General features: G+C 29.7%; 2 protein-coding genes across 3 annotated transcripts; one reads left to right on the top strand and one right to left on the bottom strand.

Moving 5' to 3' along the window:
• Nucleotides 1-181: 181 nt before the first annotated feature.
• Nucleotides 182-1,799, top strand: LOC113874018 (histidine-containing phosphotransfer protein 1). Its single transcript, XM_027512278.1, has 6 exons — nucleotides 182-412; nucleotides 525-655; nucleotides 813-881; nucleotides 1,160-1,231; nucleotides 1,371-1,443; nucleotides 1,530-1,799. The coding sequence occupies exons 1-6, from the start codon at nucleotides 353-355 to the stop codon at nucleotides 1,590-1,592; spliced, it is 468 nt and encodes a 155-aa protein (XP_027368079.1). The 5' UTR covers nucleotides 182-352; the 3' UTR covers nucleotides 1,593-1,799.
• Nucleotides 1,800-2,397: 598 nt separating this feature from the next.
• On the bottom strand, nucleotides 2,398-9,470 carry LOC113873992. Of its 2 annotated transcripts, none has more exons than XM_027512277.1 (13): nucleotides 9,310-9,470; nucleotides 8,767-9,028; nucleotides 8,120-8,299; nucleotides 7,831-7,941; nucleotides 7,257-7,592; nucleotides 6,767-6,943; nucleotides 6,376-6,660; nucleotides 6,151-6,273; nucleotides 5,662-5,859; nucleotides 4,780-5,012; nucleotides 3,777-3,978; nucleotides 3,199-3,504; nucleotides 2,398-3,077 (listed from the first exon to the last, which is right to left on the bottom strand). In XM_027512277.1, the coding sequence occupies exons 2-13, from the start codon at nucleotides 8,944-8,946 to the stop codon at nucleotides 2,781-2,783; spliced, it is 2,628 nt and encodes an 875-aa protein (XP_027368078.1). In that variant the 5' UTR covers nucleotides 8,947-9,028; nucleotides 9,310-9,470; the 3' UTR covers nucleotides 2,398-2,780. The 2 variants fall into 2 exon arrangements, with proteins under 2 accessions (XP_027368078.1, XP_027368077.1); XM_027512276.1 differs by having other exon boundaries at nucleotides 2,665-3,077; nucleotides 9,186-9,335.
• Between the last annotated feature and the right edge of the window lie 8,460 nt (nucleotides 9,471-17,930).

Raw genomic sequence — 17,930 nt, 5'->3', positions numbered from 1 at the left:
AACATTTATGTATTTTTTTATTAAAAGATATTTATGTAATTTTAATTTTATTTTATTTTACTATGATAAAAAAAGTCATTATTTTCAGTATAAAATATTATAGTTTAGGAAAAAAAAAAACTTTGAATACTGAATAGATAAGTTGGCATAAGTGTTGGGTGTTGAGTTGCGGAGGGAGGAAGTGGTGGTGGGGTCCCTCATTCTCCCACAAAAGAAGAAAGAAAGCAAAGCACAAAACCAAAATACAAACTCTCTCTCTCAGACATACACACACAACAACTGCATCTCTCTCTTTCAATAATATTAATAACTCCTTTCCCTCTGAAGATCTCAACTTCTACGTAACACAACCATGGATGTGGGTCAGATGCAGAGACAGTGCCTTGACTACACCAAATCCCTCTTCATGGAGGTAACACTAACACACTTATATTCAATTGCTAGATCTGTTGGGATTCCGCTCTTTCAATTCTTCGTTTTGTGCCTCTTTTTTATTTTTATATTTTTTCTTATGGTGAGAGAAGGGCTTCCTGGATGGTCAGTTTCTGCAACTTCAGCAGCTGCAAGATGAGAACAACCCTGACTTTGTGGTTGAAGTAGTGTCTCTCTTCTTTGAAGATTCTGAAAGGCTTCTCAAAGATCTCACCTTTGCTCTGTCAGTATTACTGCTACTACTACTACCCTTCCCTCATCACTTTGAACTCGGAATGCTGTTTATTAGACATTGTTTTCTTTCTTTTTTTTTTTTTTGTTAAGTCATGACTTTGGAAAAGTGCATGTATCTTAATGTTCTTGGGATTTTTCCTGTGCAGTGATCAGAAAGGTGTTGACTTCAAAAAAGTTGATGCTCATGTTCACCAGTTAAAGGGTAGCAGTTCAAGGTATGGAATTTTATTAAAGCCAACCAAAAATGTAAAAACCCACAGAATCTGAATAAGTAGGACTTTTTGTGCCATTAAACTTTGTTTGCCCTCTCCCTGCAATGCTGGTGTATTTATTGGTTTCTAAAAGCAAGTAGAGTTTTATTCTCTAGAACTTATAAAGACTAAATTAAAGCTAAATTAGGAGAAACTGGGAGCTCATGCCACTTTGTTTATTATTAAACTATGCTACCTTTTCTTGGTTTTGATTTGATAAATTTTGTTTGTTTGGTCCACAGCATAGGCGCTCAAAGGGTAAAAGATGCCTGCATTGCATTCCGCAACTTCTGTGAGGAGCAGAACACAGATGCGTAAGTTGTTAATCTTCAGACAAAGGTGTTTGATAATTATGGCCTTTTGAAGAATGAGTGCGAACGTTTGAATTACTAACTCAACTGCTAGTTTAGCTAATTTCATGTTCTGATCATCGAAATTTTCTAATTACTGCAGGTGCCACAGATGTCTGCAACAAGTGAAGCAAGAGTACTGCCTTGTTAAGAACAAGCTTGAAACACTGTTCAGGGTAACTAGATAGAAAATTTTTTCTGAACAACATTCTATTACATTCTAGGATTTGTAGTTGATATTTTTTATGGATACTTGTTGCAGCTTGAGCAGCAGATTGTAGCAGCTGGTGGGTCAATCCCTCCTATGATGGAACTGAGTTTCTAGGTGGGTTAATGGGCGGGCTTGTAGAGGTGCTTGTATTATGATCCTCTTCTCCGTTAGAGAGTATCTATCTTGTGTCCATTGTGAGAATGTATGGGTTTTTATGAAGAGAAAAAGCTTTCATCAATGTACTTTTTTCTTCACCAAAAAGCACTCCATCATAGTTTGTAATCTCTTGCATGGTTTAATGAAGGATGTTAGCACCACTAATGAACTTGCCTTATTTTCTCTCACAAAAAAAGGAAGAAAATTTGTAGTGCGAACAATATACTCTATGAAATTATAGATGCAACGATGGATTGTTCTTTCATTAGACTTACCTGAAGTGATATGAGGTGGAGTAGTGATGATGATGCATTACATGGCTATGGTCCATAAGCCAATAGTTAGCATCCCTTGGTTGAAAGAGTTTAGTGGAATAAGCTAATGGAGACGTAAAGTTACTTTATTTTGGAATAAGAAACAGGTAAGGACGGCAAATAATTATTTTAAATTGGTGTGCGAGATAAGAGGAATCCTGAGAAGATATGATTCTCTAGAAGTCAAATCATGATGTAGTGGTGTTGTCCCTTTGTCTGCACCTTAATGGAGTAAATCTCGAAATTGAATGAACGCTGAACATGGCCATAGCAGCAAACATGGGCATTTTTTAATTTTGATGTTGATATTCTTAGGATGCCTATCCTCAAAGATAAGACATGCCAACCCAACAGTGGTGTCAACTCAAACGGCACGCTCACTAACGTGGAGAAAATTTTTCGATTTCTGTTTAGATCGAAAAATATACATGACAAGTAACCGATATTGACGACTGAGGCTTTAAACCTGAATATTATATTTAAAAGTTGATGCTTTCTTTTCACGGTTGACATAAAAATGATCAAATTTATGATCTATGGCAGTACATTGTTTCATCAACTTTGGTACTTTAGTACAATTATCATGTTGGAATATAAATGGTAATTACCAGAAGATGAGAACCAAAAGGGTTTCAATATAGGTCAGTTTCTTGTATTCTGCTTTTTAAGTCTTCATGCTATCCTAAGATGTTTTTAAGTATTTATTCTTTTCCTACATTAAACTTGAGAGTCTATATTAAAACTCGAAGAATATCAACCACACAATAAAAACTAGAGTGCATAAAATAAGCAAAGATGTGCTACTTTGGACAGAGTCACGAACAAGTGCCCTCTAGCTTTTATCCAGTGGATGACTCCATTTCCTTCTCTGTTCTTCAAAGCTTCCGACCTTAGCCGATTGGTTCCAGTCACCAAGCCTGTCTGCATACATCTCATGATAAGCCTTGGCATTCACATCGCTTAAAATTCTGACTAATTTTCCATTTTCCCTATCCACCACCATTTTTCCATCGGTGGACACATCCCCATGGGCCAAGACTTTAATGGGTTTGACCTCAAATTTTGCATTTAGGCTTGAAGAGATATTGTCTAGGACAACAGCACCTAGAATTTCCCCTAAGAATGTATCCTGCAACAATATAAAAACAAACTTACTAAGTAGAAGAAACAAAGTAGAAAACTAAATGATATGTGTTATGTTGAAGTTATGACGTGAAGAAAGGTGATTAGTTATGAATATGAACTTATACCATATGATGATATCTGTGGTGGATTTGCTTCAAACGATATAGCCTTATCAATAAACGCTTGGAAAACACAGCTTCAGGTGTTTTTTCTATCCTATGCAACCAGTTTAACATACGTGAAAAGGAACTTGCTTTGTGCTGGACACTGAGTGGAATGAGTGTGATGTTAACTTCTGATTGAAATAGTGTCTTGGTTGCTACAGGATCCAGGAACATATTAAATTCTGCATATTGGTTGGAAGGAACAGAAAAGATATTTCCTTTGTCACATGCATTCTTGCTGATGTGTCCCCCCACAACATAAACCTCCTGAAACATTTTGTAACTGTTATGTCATGTCATCGATGCATATTATAATCATCTTAACTACATTTCTACCCTGACATGGCAGAATGAAGTTAGAATATTCAATTTCAATGTTTACTTTTAGCTAAAATAAAACTTTCACCAAAATAATAAGAACATTATTCTGGGGCTACTCTTACATTGACTTTATAGAAATCTTATCGTTCTTGCTCATTTTCATAAAATCACTACTATTCTAAAAAGTTAAAAGATAATTGTATAACAAAATAACTTACCCGAATTATTGAGCTAATGTTTTCCAATGATACAACCTTTGCCAAATTAGTCAAGGGTCCATTGGTTAATACAGTAATTTTAGACCCTGGTTCCGATGTTTGCAATATAGATTCCCAAATTTCCATAGCTAGTGGTTGTCTTTGTTCAGGGTGATCAGTATTCCGAGGAGCCCCAAACTTCACAGAGTTTTCAGATGTATATCTGAGACACAAGCCAAAGCGTTAGTGTGTTATAAAGCAGTGAAAGCTCACAAATTGATATATTGTGTAATTTTTCAAAATTTTTGTACCATCGTTTACACTACTTTCCTTGCATATGAATTGAATATTTGCACAAGCTACGTACACACATAATGAGTCCTATGAAAGAAATAAAATGGAAAAACTTTTACATGACAAAATTGGTGTGAGAATAATAGGACTCTTACTATGCAGGTGCTATGTATTTTAACATTTCCATCAATGCAAACCTACCCCACGTGATCTCTAATGTTGATGTGACTATGATTATCGTGTTAAATTTTTGTTGTGTTATACTACATCAGTAAAAGAGACAAAAAAGAGAGTTAAATTTATAAAAAATTAGACACTAATATTTTTTGAGAAATAAAATTAAAATATCACAAAAATTTAACAAGTAAAAACATATTGGAGGCTTTCAATATTGCTGAGTGATTATTCTTCTTCTAAGCATACAATTTAGATGCAAGACTTTAAATATTTTAACATTATTTTAGCTTAAAATTAGAGTTTCACCTTAAAAATTAATATCAGTCATTAATATTATCTTGATTATGTTGATTATCAAAATAAAACTCTAATTTTAATCAGAAAACATAAAAAAAATTAAAAAATTTAAGTTTTATATAAGGTAGTGCATTATTTGAGTGGTAATAGCAGCTTCCATTCCCCACATTACGATCATGATTTCAATAATTTTCTTACGCATCATAATAATGTTGATGAGAAGTATTATTAAAGCATGAAAGTAACTGGAAAGCACCTTCTGGGGCTACGTGGTAAATCACGAGCAAGTCCATAAAGAGTGTCAGAGTCCAAAAGCCCACCATTTCCGTGGGGAATGGCTTTAACATACTTGCAGTCTCCAATCTGATTCATAGCAAAAACGTCACCAAGACCAACTGGGATATCGTCACGACCCATCATGTGCAGTAAGTCATAGACCACATCTATTGTTGCAGCATTTGCCCACCCACTTGGGCTCACAATTATTGCCTGAACCAAAAAGTGCTGCTGTCTCAGTCCATCTCTCTATAATTCACTTGTGCAAAAATATTTCATTCACCACAATAAATCATGCATCTCATACCAACTTTACACTACTCCACAAATTACAAGTATAAAACTTCTTCCTTGATCATACAATTGTCCCTCTCCCCAAAATTTTGTGAAAAAAAAAGGCTTTATTTAAACCACTCCTTTAAATTAATTTCAAGTATACAAAAGTAATTTTTTTATACTTTTGTATTTTGATATAATAAATATTTCATTTTTGTTAATTTCTGTTCTTAAAATTGAGTTTAAGTATTTAAAAATTGTAAATTTTTATTCAAAAAATATGTTTATTACATTAGAGACATAAAAGTATGATTTTTTTTAAAAATAAAATCTTAACATTATTGGTTGTTTAAACTCAATCTTCAAAAATATTTACTTTTTCAATATAATATCACCATTTTTGGATGATTAAAATCACCTTTACATGTGAATGTTAATAATTTTCTGGAAATAAAAAGAGTAAAAATGCTCTTAACTTAGAAAGAAGATTGTGAAGAGATTTTCATTTTGGCACATTTTCCATATTTCGGTGTCAATATTTAAGTTAACGTAGAACATCTAACTAAAGAAACCAAAATCAGAATACCTTAAGGTTTATCACTTCAACAGGAACTTTAAGGAGGTAAAATAGAGCAAGAAAATCTCCTGCACTCATGTCCATGTCAAACACAACAGGTTTCCCTAGTTGTTTGTTTAGAAAATCTGGCCTGTAAGTTACTTCTTCGTAGTAAGGAAATTGTGTAGTGAAGTTGAACCTCCCAGAATATTGCTGTTGCTTTAGAACCTTTGCAGCAGCAGAAATAAAACAAAATTCAGATGCTAATAACAGAATAATAGTCAGCAAAAATAATTAACTGATGTTTTCCTTCTAAAAAACAATTTTTTTTTTTAATTCTGTTAACTTTAGTTCTTAGGACTTAGTTTAAGCTTTTAAAAGTAGTAATTTTTTTTGTTAAAAAAATATATTTATTATATTTAAGTTATAAAAATTGTGATAAACGAGTTAATTTTTCTTACTTAAATACCATACAAAATCGAATCGAAGAAGTTTGCAAAAAAATGAAAATGAACTTACTTTCAAGAAGCTTTTGAAATATTCTCTGTCAAGTGGACTCTCAACATCTTGGTTAGGCTTTGCTTTAGTGGCGACAAGTACCTTCACTGAGTCTGAACCATTCACCTCCAAAGTATAACCGTCCTATATAGTACATTTTGCAATAAATAAACACAAACATTATCTAAATGCATGCATGCGTGTTTGTATAATCCTAAAGTTGCAAGGAAAAAGAGAAGCAAATACCTGACATCTCCCTTTTCCATTCTTCACAAAGCAAAACTGATCTCTAATCCCTTGTTGAACATGACCACTATGCACCCCACCTCTCTTTAGATTAAATTTAGGAACTTTAAGGCCATCAAATAATGGGTTAGAGCCATCAGATATACCATAAGGTTTGTTTGAAGTAATTACAGTTATGTTTATATATTCCATATCAGCAAATTCATTTTCCACTTGATTTTTATTGGAATTTCTCATGCTTGAGATTGCTACACCAGATGTGAAAGAGTCCCACATAAAATAACTCTGTCAATAATGAGTCATGGTCAATATATATTCCTTGTTACTCCACCAAACAAAAGATATGTTAATAAGTGAAAATCATGGTATACAAAATTTATTAAGAGATTACCGTATAGAATTGGTCATTGAACCAAGTATCACGAGCCATTTTCAAGGACTTGAAACAATATTGTGCTTCATATGTGTCTTGACTCTTTTCAAATTCATCAAAAAATTCTTCAGTGATGGGGATTGTGTTTGTTGCATCAAGAGGAACAAGGGTAACAGGTATACCAGAATGTATCACCTAAAATTACATGTACTTTTTGGTCAAGAACCAAACGTATCTATGCATAAGCTGAACCTTCAAAAAACTGAATGCTCAGATGATTACTGTTAACCACTATCATTTACTTAACAACGACATTGTTCAAAACGAATTCAAATAAATTATAATATAAATAAATAAAACACTAATGCCATCATAGAAGATTTACAATATCGTAAATTTACTGAATTTGAAGTTTTTTTGGTATAAATGTTTGTGTATTATTTGTGAAACTAATAATAGTTGGAGGGGCCCTTTAATAATAACTAATACTCCAGAGTTTGAGACTGACCTGGTATGCTGCAAAAGGGTCTCCAAACATATTGAACTCAGCATAAGGGTTAGATTCATAACCTGTGTATAAATTGCCATGATCACCACACTGCGTAGCTATGCAGGAAGAGGAAGAACTTTGGGAGCAACAACCATTTGGGTTTCTTGACCTTACTCCACCACCCATGATGTAAATATGCTCCACATTTTTCCTTAAATGTGGATTGTTCATAAAGAAAATACCTATGTTTGTATGCACTCCTATCACAATCAAAGTTATGGGACCTGCAGATATTTTTTCAATCAGCACTTGCTGAGCGCTTGGTTGTCGTAGGGGAGTATATTTCCTTCTCCCCTAATGGAATCAGCAAGAAAATGAGCATCAGTATTTAAATTACAAAAAATTGAATCAATTCAATTGCAATGTAATTTTAAACATTTCAACTCTTAGGTAACCATTATGTTGACACTGGCATGAACTTTATTACCAAGGGAAAAATGTTGGGATTTCAACATTATTTTTTGGTATTATGGTAAAGGTTTATTATACTAAATGCAGCATGTTCAAATTGATATGGTATATATTATTATACCTGTGGAAGGAAAGATTTCCTGATGCCAAAGTTAGTATCAATATCCAAGCGCCCTCCAAGACCAACAGGAATGGCCTGCCTGTATCTGCAACCTCCTGATGTTGTCATTCCCTAATTCAAGGAAATGGCATTTGATCTAAAATGTCAATCATGAATAGGAATATAACTTAATATTATGAACTCATTTATTTCTTGTGTTAATGTGTGCTCTATGTATTTCTAACAATTTGGAGGCTTACAAAATATTTAAAAAAGAAAAAGAAAAGGCCTCACACCATATTGTACTTACCTGTTCTATAATTGAAAGATATCCACCAACATTTGGGAGTATGGTACCGTTTGGGAGTATTCCACCCTCTCCTCCCATTCCCACCGCTATGTCATCCCTCCCCATCATGTAAAGTAAGTCATAAACTTGATTCACAGAATGCCCAGCATTAGTCCAGCCATTTGCATTGACTGTGACTCCCTGAAGATGCAGAAATAAAGACTCAAAACATCACAAAATTCCAATCCTTGAATGATAAACAAATGCACAAAATGGTTCACAACATAACCATCCAACAAGTCATGTCAAACATGCAATGTCAACTTCAGAAGATGGAATTGTCTGGATCTTACAACAAATGGAGAGAGACAGAGTACTATTGAGCATTGACAACTTCAAAAACACACCCTTATGACTTATCTAACCAAAACAGAGAGTACACACTTTTTACTATGCTAGTTACTTTATTAGGCCAACAGAAGCAGTAGTCAATCCCACCAGTAAGATTAGCCAAGAACAAAAAAATAAAAAAATTTCAATCAAGGACTAAACGATTCAAACACACAGCATAGTCAAAGCAATGATTCACAATGAAAAGCATAAAAAGGAGAAGGGAATCAATAATAAAGGCAACTTGTGTTGCTCAATTTGCTTTGGTTTTTGCTAACCTCCAATTGAAATTCTGATCTGTTGAGCTTCAAAAGGTAAAGGAGAGCAAATAAATCATCAGTATCAACATCTGTATCCAAAAGAATCCGACGGGGCTTGCCTTCCACACCATGCAAAGGACCTCCTAAAGTTCCCAACACAACCAATATCACAGCCACCCAGAACCTCATTGGAAACATTCTCTACAGTCAAATCCAAGAGTGACCCAGAATTCTCGTATGCTCAAATATGCAACATAGAATGAGAAAGCCTCAAAAAAAGCTGTGATCAACATAAAGTAAGAATCATGAAAAAGCATGCAAATAAAAATAAGAGAAAAGCCAAGTGTATGTGTGGAGGAATTGAAAGGCACGTAAATGAGGAGGTAGGAAGAGCTTAAGTAGTTTTGTTATAAAAGCGAAAATAAGAAGCAATTTACGTGTTCATTGGCTTTGTAGTGCATACTATATACTATACTATATGTTCATCTATTCTTCTGACAATCAACAGAGAAGGATAAAGAGACAAACAGAGAATTAATTAATTATGAAAAATCACTGTACGCTGAAAGAGTATCGTAGGATTGGGGGGTGACTCACGATCTGACTTTTGTTTAACTTTAAAGTTCAGTGCTATTTTATTCCATTCCTTTGTTGAATAACGTTGCAAGTGTACTTGTTGCTGTTTGGTCTTCCCTAAGGTGAGGCCAAAGAGGATTCACTTTTTTCTCATTTTCAAGATCCCCTTTTATATCCTCATCTTACAATTAAATTTTTATATGTAAATTAATGAAAAAATCTCAACTTAACTATGAGTAACTCTTGCTATTTATTTTATTTTATTTTCTACCTTCTTAGTTTTTGGTCTTTTGATGTTTTGAGTCGTTGATTTTGTTTTAAATTGTGGTATGTAATTGCAGTTGTGGTCACGACATTAAAGTTTTTAAGATTTTTTCAAATTACATCAAGACTATAATCGTGGTCGCGTCAACCATGTGTATGTATCAATAATATCAACGATCGTGATATAACTAGAATTATAATTGCGACCATAATTTTAAATCACAAGTGAATCTCTTTTTAAAGAAGGAAAATTTTTTATTTTAATTTGTGACATTATAAGAAAAACTTGCTTGAAATAGTAGATTATTTCTATTATTGATGAATGTAATTTTTTAAATCATTTACCTATTCGGGGTTAGTGTTGTCATGAGATGTTCGATAGTAAAAATCTAATATGTATAATTTTTTAATTTATAACACAAAAAATAAATGTTCTATGATCTTTTTATTTTATTAAGTCAATAAATTAAAATTAACTACACTATGGTATTAATACAGCATTTAGTTAATAAGTATGTAAAACTTTATACAATTTAAAAATATTTTATTTATAATGAATAACATGTATATATATTGTAATTAATTTTAGATAGCAACTTAAATATTTTGATTATATACTATATTGACCATTTGATGAAATATATTTAATAAATCTAATATATCAGACTTTTTAATTTATAATTTGTAATACAAAAGAATATTTTTTTATATTTTTTATTTTATTAAATAAATAGATTAAAATAAACTACAATATGGTATCAATACAGCATTACATTTTATATTTATTTAATAAAATAATTTTAAAAATTTTAAAAATTATTGCTTTTATTCATGACAATGTGCATTGTTTCATTACTACATTCATGACTTACAATGACTCATTACATTCTAAATATCATTAGATATTTTCAATAATAGAAGAATTCACTTACTCTAAAATTAAGTTTTAAAAATTTATTTTATTTACTAGCTTTTTAAACTGACGTAAGAACCATGTTTATAAATTGCATATTATATTAATGTAATTATCTGAAGAATTTTTAAATTATAACCTATGTATATATAAAAAGATATTCTCACATTAAAAATTGCACGCAAAAATATATTTCATACAATGTTTAGCCATTTAAAGATTAAATTAGAATATGCATTTAATCACCTCCACTTGTTGCTAATGCCTAAAGGAGATAGTCCAACAATTATTATATTTGAATTATTTAATTTAAAACTCTAATTTGGGGTTGTCTGTGCTCGCAACCTGCAATAATTATATTCTTAATAACTAAAACAGGTTGTGCGAGTATCAAATTCTATACTAAATGTAGTTTAAAAAAAGTGTGTTTTGTTCCCAATGAAAGAAATTAAAAGTGTCTTTACGATTTTGTCAAAAAGTGAACGTATTTTATAGATGCAATGGGACAGTAGCACTGCTTAGCATATTCTTTTCACTAAATGTAGCATTTCTGTGTAAAGTTGTTTTGTATGCTCCACCTGCATTCTTAATTAGACTTAATCACATATATTTTTTATTTAGACTGTATGCAAGTTTTTAAAGTTAATTCAATTTGTATAATTTTAAAATTAAATTTCAATCAGTAGATTGAAATTTTCTCTTAATTAAGCTTGCTGTTGCATTAATTGGTATAGGATAATTTTCATAATCTCAAACTTTTGCTTTAAATGAGGTGTTATTATATTCCCGTTTTGGACATTGTTACTGATTATAATGTATGATCGGCAGGAAAACTTCATCAATTCAATAGCTGTTTGATATGATTTTCAGGCTTTTTATTATAATTAATTTTATCTTTCTTTAATTCTTTTGATCACTTTCTTTGTTATTATGTATGCCTTTTTTTAGTTCTTTTAAGCTTTTTTTTAACGAATTAATTTCCTATACAGTTAAAATTATGTACTGTTTAAAGAGGGCAAATTTTGTATTTTGTATTTTTATTTCTGTTAAATTTGAAGCTTTAATTGGCTAGCTTTTAGTAAATTTTAATTGATAGATATTTTTTAGCAAAAAAATGAGAATTCTGAGTTTTATTTCAGCTAGAGAAATAGAGGATCGAATTTATCAAAATTTTTAAATAGAAGAATTTAATTAGCTAAAAATTAGAAGACTAATTATATATAATATAAATTAGAAGGATAAAAAAATATATAATTTAGCCATCTATTTTCTCGAGAATATTTAAATCTCTTAATCTATTATTTCTTAAAAAAGAGAATATGTCATTTTAACTAAATTTAATTTTTAAAAATAATTACGTATAATTTTCAATATTTTTATATTTTAATTTTTAATTTCAAACTAAAATTTAATTGAATTTAATTATATGCATATCATCTTAGCAATTTTAATTTTTCTTATATTTTGATATTTTATTTAAAATTTAAAGCATTTGTATAATGCATGAAATACTTGATAATTCATTTATGTACATGATATAGTTAAAAAGCCTAAAAAAAATTAGGTTTTTTTATTTGAATCACTGAAGATTGAGATCATATATAATAATATACATATTATTATTATTTTTTCTTTTTTATATGTAATTTTTAATTTCAATTTTTGAGATTATGTTTAAATTATTAATGATAGCAAAATTTTATTAAAAATATATTTATTATAATTTTTATGTTTAATGTAATAATTTTTAATTAAATTTAAAATTAGTTCTAAGAATTCAAGTTAACAAATTTGTAATATATAATATAAAATCTGTTTCAATAAGATTTAAATCATTTTAGACTTTTTGTTTTTATTTATAGAAACTTATACGATAAAAAGAGAGAAATTTACATTTTTTTCTACTTGTGTATTATAAATATTTTTTATTAGAAACAAACATGTTTAAATTTAGTAAGATAATTATAAATGACAAAATTCTCTTTATATATATATATAACTGGATTAAGTAGTAGATATTTAGGTTCTTTAAAGTATATTATTTATAAAAATATATATTTTATTTAGATTATATATTTGTATGATATTTTTTTGATAATTAACTAAACGTTTTTAGTACATGCCAGTGATGCCACAAAATATTATTATATATATTGAAGTTCGATTGTTTTGTACAGTAAGTAACAGTTTTATTTTTTAGTAGTATTTAATATAACTGTGTTTCCGCAGATGCCAAGGTAAAGGTTGAAAGTGTAAGAGTAAAAACAAAAATGATGGAAACGATTTTGGGTAATTAAATTTAAGAAGCAAAAGGTGTTATGCTTTCTGTGACAATCTTGCTTTTGGCCTTCGTTAACCAGCCTCATCAACTTTCAACACGTTAAAGTGTCTATCACTCTACTCTACTCATCTTTTTCAAAATTGGATCAAACCATATAATCAATCAAAAATCAGTTGAAGTTATTACTTACAAAAAAAAATTAAAACTTATTTTTAAAAAACAAAATTTAAATGAATTAATAAAAAGAGTTTAAATAAAGATAATTTTAACTCGTTTAAAAAAATTATAAGTTCGAATCAGTACAATTAATGTAAAAACTGAAAGTTCAATTTTATTTTTATTTAAATAAAAATTGACTTGCTTAAGTAAAAATATAAAAAATATTCAAATATTTTTAACATGTAAAATTAGTTTAAATAAATTATTTTGATTTAAGCAAAATTTTTGTCTTTTATCTTAATCTTATTTTTTCTTTCTTCTCATGTCTAACCCTCTTTCTTCAACTTCCGTATTCAATCATCTTTAATCTTCATATTTAACATTTTTCTTTCTCTTATACCTAACTTTTTTCTTCTCTTAATTCTCTCTTTTCTCTATCTTATGTCCAACTCTGCTTTTCTTTCTCTCATTTTCATCTCACATCATACTTATATTTCTTTTTTTGTTCCACTGTTCTTTTTCTTTCTCAATACTACTCTCTTTATCTTTATCTATTACCAGTCTTGTTTTCCCTCTATACTTAACTTTTATCTTTTTAAATAAATAAAATTTGTTTAAGTTAAAATAATTTGTTTAAGTTAATTTTGTATAAATTTTTTTTATTGTTTTTTACAATTTCATTTCACTTAAACAAAAATAAAAGTGAACTTTCAGTTCTCGCATTAGAATGAATTTGGATCCAAAATCTCCTAAGTTAACCCGATATATGTGAATCAATTAATTTGGGATTGAATTGATTCAACTCAGTTTTTTATTAATTGAATTGGATTAGTTAGATTCATGTGCACAGCCCTAGTTTTGATCTTCTTTTTTTTTATTTGGTCCGAAACAGTGTCGTTTTTCTTTCTCAAGTTCAAGCACTAACTCTAAACTGCATAGGAAGAAGACACAACACAGTGCCTCATGGGATTTTAGATCTCTTATCAGTACTCAATAGCCATTAATGCACCTATCTACTGAACCATGTAGTGTTCTACCACTACGTATCGGAATATAGCCACGATCCAATATTAATAAAAGGGAGTCGATTAATTTAAACTTAAGTAACTTATTTATTTAAAATGATTTCAGTAATTTTATATTCAAAGCCTTTTGACATCAATGAGACATTGTAATACTAAAATTAATACACATTCTCGCACAGCGAAAGAGGAAATACTTCATTTAATATTCATACACTAAAACTTAATACAAATGCATGATACATAGATAAGGCAAATTTTATACGACAAAATATTATATTTAATATGATAAAAAAAGGTCTAGTGACAGCAAAATTTTAGCTATATCTTGCTTTGAATTGTTGCAATTTTTTACATTTGATTTCAATTTATGATGGCGATTTCCTTCAACTTGTTTAGAGCAAATTCAATTCATTTATTGCTGCGTAATCAAGAGGTGGTGCTTAATTTATTTGCTTATATAGCCTTTCATTTAGCTAGTGAGCTAACGTTTTATATTTTAACATGAAGTAGAAAGAGCAATAAAGGAACTTTGTATGTTTGATAATAATACATAACAGTTAATTTATCGTTTTTTATTTATTTATATATTAATTGCGTAAGATAAGCCTATTAAAAGCGTAGGATAAGTGTAATTTTTTTTTAAAAAAGTAAATTCCAAGATAATCTAACAATTTTTTTATAAGTATCATACTCAAAAAATTTAGACTAATAAAAAAAAGACACGTATCAAGTTAAAAAATTATTATATATTATTTATTTAAAGTTATATTATTTACTACATATTATTATTATTATTAGGGTACTCTAATTTTTTTAACTATAAAAATTTGTAAAAAAATTAATTCTTGTGAAAAATAAAAATAATGAATATTAATCATATTACATACACAAATATTATGCAGACGCATATTGTATATTATAATTTTCAAGCAAAAGATTGTTTTATATTAACAATAAAGGACACATTTATGAAGCCAGCTGCTTCAAAATAGATTTTATTACTCTCTTGTAATCATGAGATAACAGGGAGGATAACATGTTTTGAATCCATATGCTCATTCAATAATAATGATATTTTATAAAAGCATAACAATGTTAATTTATTACTGTTTTAGAATGAAATTTTTTAAAAAGTATAGAAGGAAGAAAAAATGAAACAAGCCAAATGAATAAGTAATGGTGTAATGTTTTGTTTGATTTTCTTTGAATATGAATGATCTCTTCTTTCATACTTGTTAAGTAAATACAAAAATAGGAACACTTTTAGTTAGGTGAGTATAATACTTTTTGGGTCTTACTAGAACATGTATTTTGAAGGTAAAGTACATATTTCTCCTCAGGTATTTGAATATCCGTTTTGCTTCATTCTAATTTTTGCAAAAAATTGCACACTCTTATCCTTTTGATAGCTAAAAATGAACATCTTCTCACTTTTTCCTCCCTCATGAATCTATAATGCTGCATATAACTTTTTAGTTATGCTCTGTCATCTTTTATTTCGAGCTCTTGTTTTAATTTTATCTTGTAGTGAGGTGCTACAAGTGTTAATTAACCAGCATAAGCTTCAAAAACAACGACAAAATCACGCAAGATACCGTGAAATATTTCAAATATGGTTTTAGATAGGCGTTGAAGCAGTACCACAATTGCACTTGCACTTGCACCACACATCCACTAGACAAAATATACACGTGCAAGTGCAAGTAGGAAATGGAAAGAGTCCCAAAATTCTCTTGATCAAGAAACCTCTGTTTTCGGCAAGCTAGGCCTAGGAATGATGGAGTTTAAATATGTGTGACCCCTTCTAATCTATAATCCAACACGCGTGACTAGAAGACCCTGCTTTTTGAAACCAACATGCAGCTTCTGATGAATTGCCACCTAGTTGATTCATTCTCCACTCAAATTTGAATTCTATAATCCAACGGCTTCTTTCAAAATATAAATTTTTTAATGATAAGCCCTTTTTCAGAAATTGATTGATGTGAATAATTTTAGGATTTATTTGTTTAATTTTTTGACTTTGTTATTAGTAGCATGTTTTATTTCATATTAAAATGTCGATCAATTTATGTCTATTTCAATGTTACTAGCCAATGACAATTTTCCCACCAAACATATATGAGTAATTGAAAATTTTGTTTTTTAGATACTTTCTATACACAAGTTGGTTTTTAGTGTTTGTTTAAAAACGATTTAGAAAATTAATAAACATAGATATAAAAAAAGCATTAGTAAATATGGATCTATATTTAATTAAACATTAATCTAAACATGTGATATATATATATATATATATATATTATTTTATTTTTTATTTTTTTTTCTGACAATGGTTATTATTGTTCCATCTTCCATGAAGCTCCCTTCACCCAATGAGCCTTTCTTGTTATTTTATGAATGGGGTGGTTGAATGTACGGGTATGACACTCCTTGACCCAATTCCATAAGAATAATAATTGCAAAGCAGAATGGAGGTTAAAGTTGACCTCTTGAGGGTAAGACTGAAAAAGAGGCATGGCACACACTTGTATGTATAATCTGAGAATGGAGTGTCTGACTTGTGGTGTACATATATTATAATAAAAAATGATTACAAGAAAGAAAACATTGCCCAATCAATCTAACTGGGAATGCACTTTCAGTGTGTTGTTGGAATAGAAATTAACTAAAAAGGGTCATCCAAGAGCATGCTGGCAATCATGAATCTTCCAGGCACACACGAGCATTTTATTAGGATGGTATCTTTTTTAAGATGTGTGTGAAGGATCCACTTTAGGATACAAAAAATGAAACTAGGCCCTTTATATATAATCATGTATCTAATTGTCAAGATTCGTTTTTCATGCACTCAAAACAAGTCAGTGTTATTTGAGATCACTCTGTGAGCCGCCCCTATATTGTGACCAAGCTATGATTTTAAACTCATTTTCTAACGTGGCACAAAAAGTCACATCCAACTACCAATATCATTTTCTTTTAAAAAAGAAACTACCAATAGCATGTCAACATGTTGTATTATTGATGTTATGATATAATCTCTTCTTGGGTCTTTAGATAATTGTTAATTAGGCTTTTATATAGAATCTTTACTTAGTACCTACGAATTGCTTCAATAGTCAAAGATGACATTTTGAAAAGGATGAATAGCACGCTCCTCCCAAATGCCATTGTTAATTAAGGTCAATTACCTGGATCTCCTATCAGCACAGATGTTGCGCACCCCTTCACTGGTACGTTTAAATTTTTGCTAAAAAATAGTTTAAATTGTGTATTACTTTATTTGAATAGATAATATATTTTTAAAAGATAACAAAAATATCAAATTTTGGATAAGATATCTATAAATATTTAAATCATATATATATATAAGGAGTGGGTATAATTTTGGTCTATCAAAAATAATTCTGGGGAGGCAGCTAAAGAGTGAAGGAAGCTACAGATTTCTGGGCTAAGGCCCAAACTCAAAGGGAGTTCTGAACAAGGACATGTAACTTAGTTAATAATTTTTGCACTTGGTTTTTTAAATGTCACTTTTTTCATGTTTCTTTCGAAAATTAAAATTCTGGAGTGTATTAATTAATTTTAAAATTTTAATTCTAAAAGTAGTTTCCAAAATTAAATTTTAAGGTGTCAAAAGTAATAATGCCCTTGAAGTTATGAGCATTGGAGTAATGAGAAGACTTTTTTAACAACTTAGTTGGAAGAAGAGACTTTATTTTGACACTAACATTGTTTAGTTTTGTGCTCTTGGCATTGGTAATGGCCAGGGTCAATATGCTCCCTTTCTTAACAAAATAAAAAAACAGAAGACATCTCTCTGTGTACTCAAAAATTAAAATCAAAAGAATATAAAATCTACCTCTATATATTATTTGCTCTTGATTTTGAGATGAAAATATTTTTAAAAGACATATTAAATGAGAGGATTTTAGAGTTTTTTTTTAAAATTATACTACATGAC

This window comes from Abrus precatorius, unplaced genomic scaffold (genome assembly GCF_003935025.1).
Source record: "Abrus precatorius isolate BTA unplaced genomic scaffold, Abrus_2018 Scaffold10, whole genome shotgun sequence".
Lineage (NCBI taxonomy): Eukaryota > Viridiplantae > Streptophyta > Magnoliopsida > Fabales > Fabaceae > Abrus > Abrus precatorius.
This window is presented reverse-complemented; position numbering and strand designations above follow the sequence as displayed.

Coding starts and splice junctions, on each gene's coding strand:
- LOC113874018 (XM_027512278.1), top strand. CDS start 353: ATGGATGTGGGTCAGATGCAGAGACAGTGCCTTGACTACACCAAATCC. Junction 413..524: donor CCAAATCCCTCTTCATGGAG/GTAACACTAACA, acceptor TGGTGAGAGAAG/GGCTTCCTGGATGGTCAGTT. Junction 1,444..1,529: donor AGCTTGAAACACTGTTCAGG/GTAACTAGATAG, acceptor TACTTGTTGCAG/CTTGAGCAGCAGATTGTAGC.
- LOC113873992 (XM_027512277.1), bottom strand. CDS start 8,946: ATGTTTCCAATGAGGTTCTGGGTGGCTGTGATATTGGTTGTGTTGGGA. Junction 7,593..7,830: donor GGAAATCTTTCCTTCCACAG/GTATAATAATAT, acceptor TGATTCCATTAG/GGGAGAAGGAAATATACTCC. Junction 6,661..6,766: donor TCAATGACCAATTCTATACG/GTAATCTCTTAA, acceptor CATTATTGACAG/AGTTATTTTATGTGGGACTC.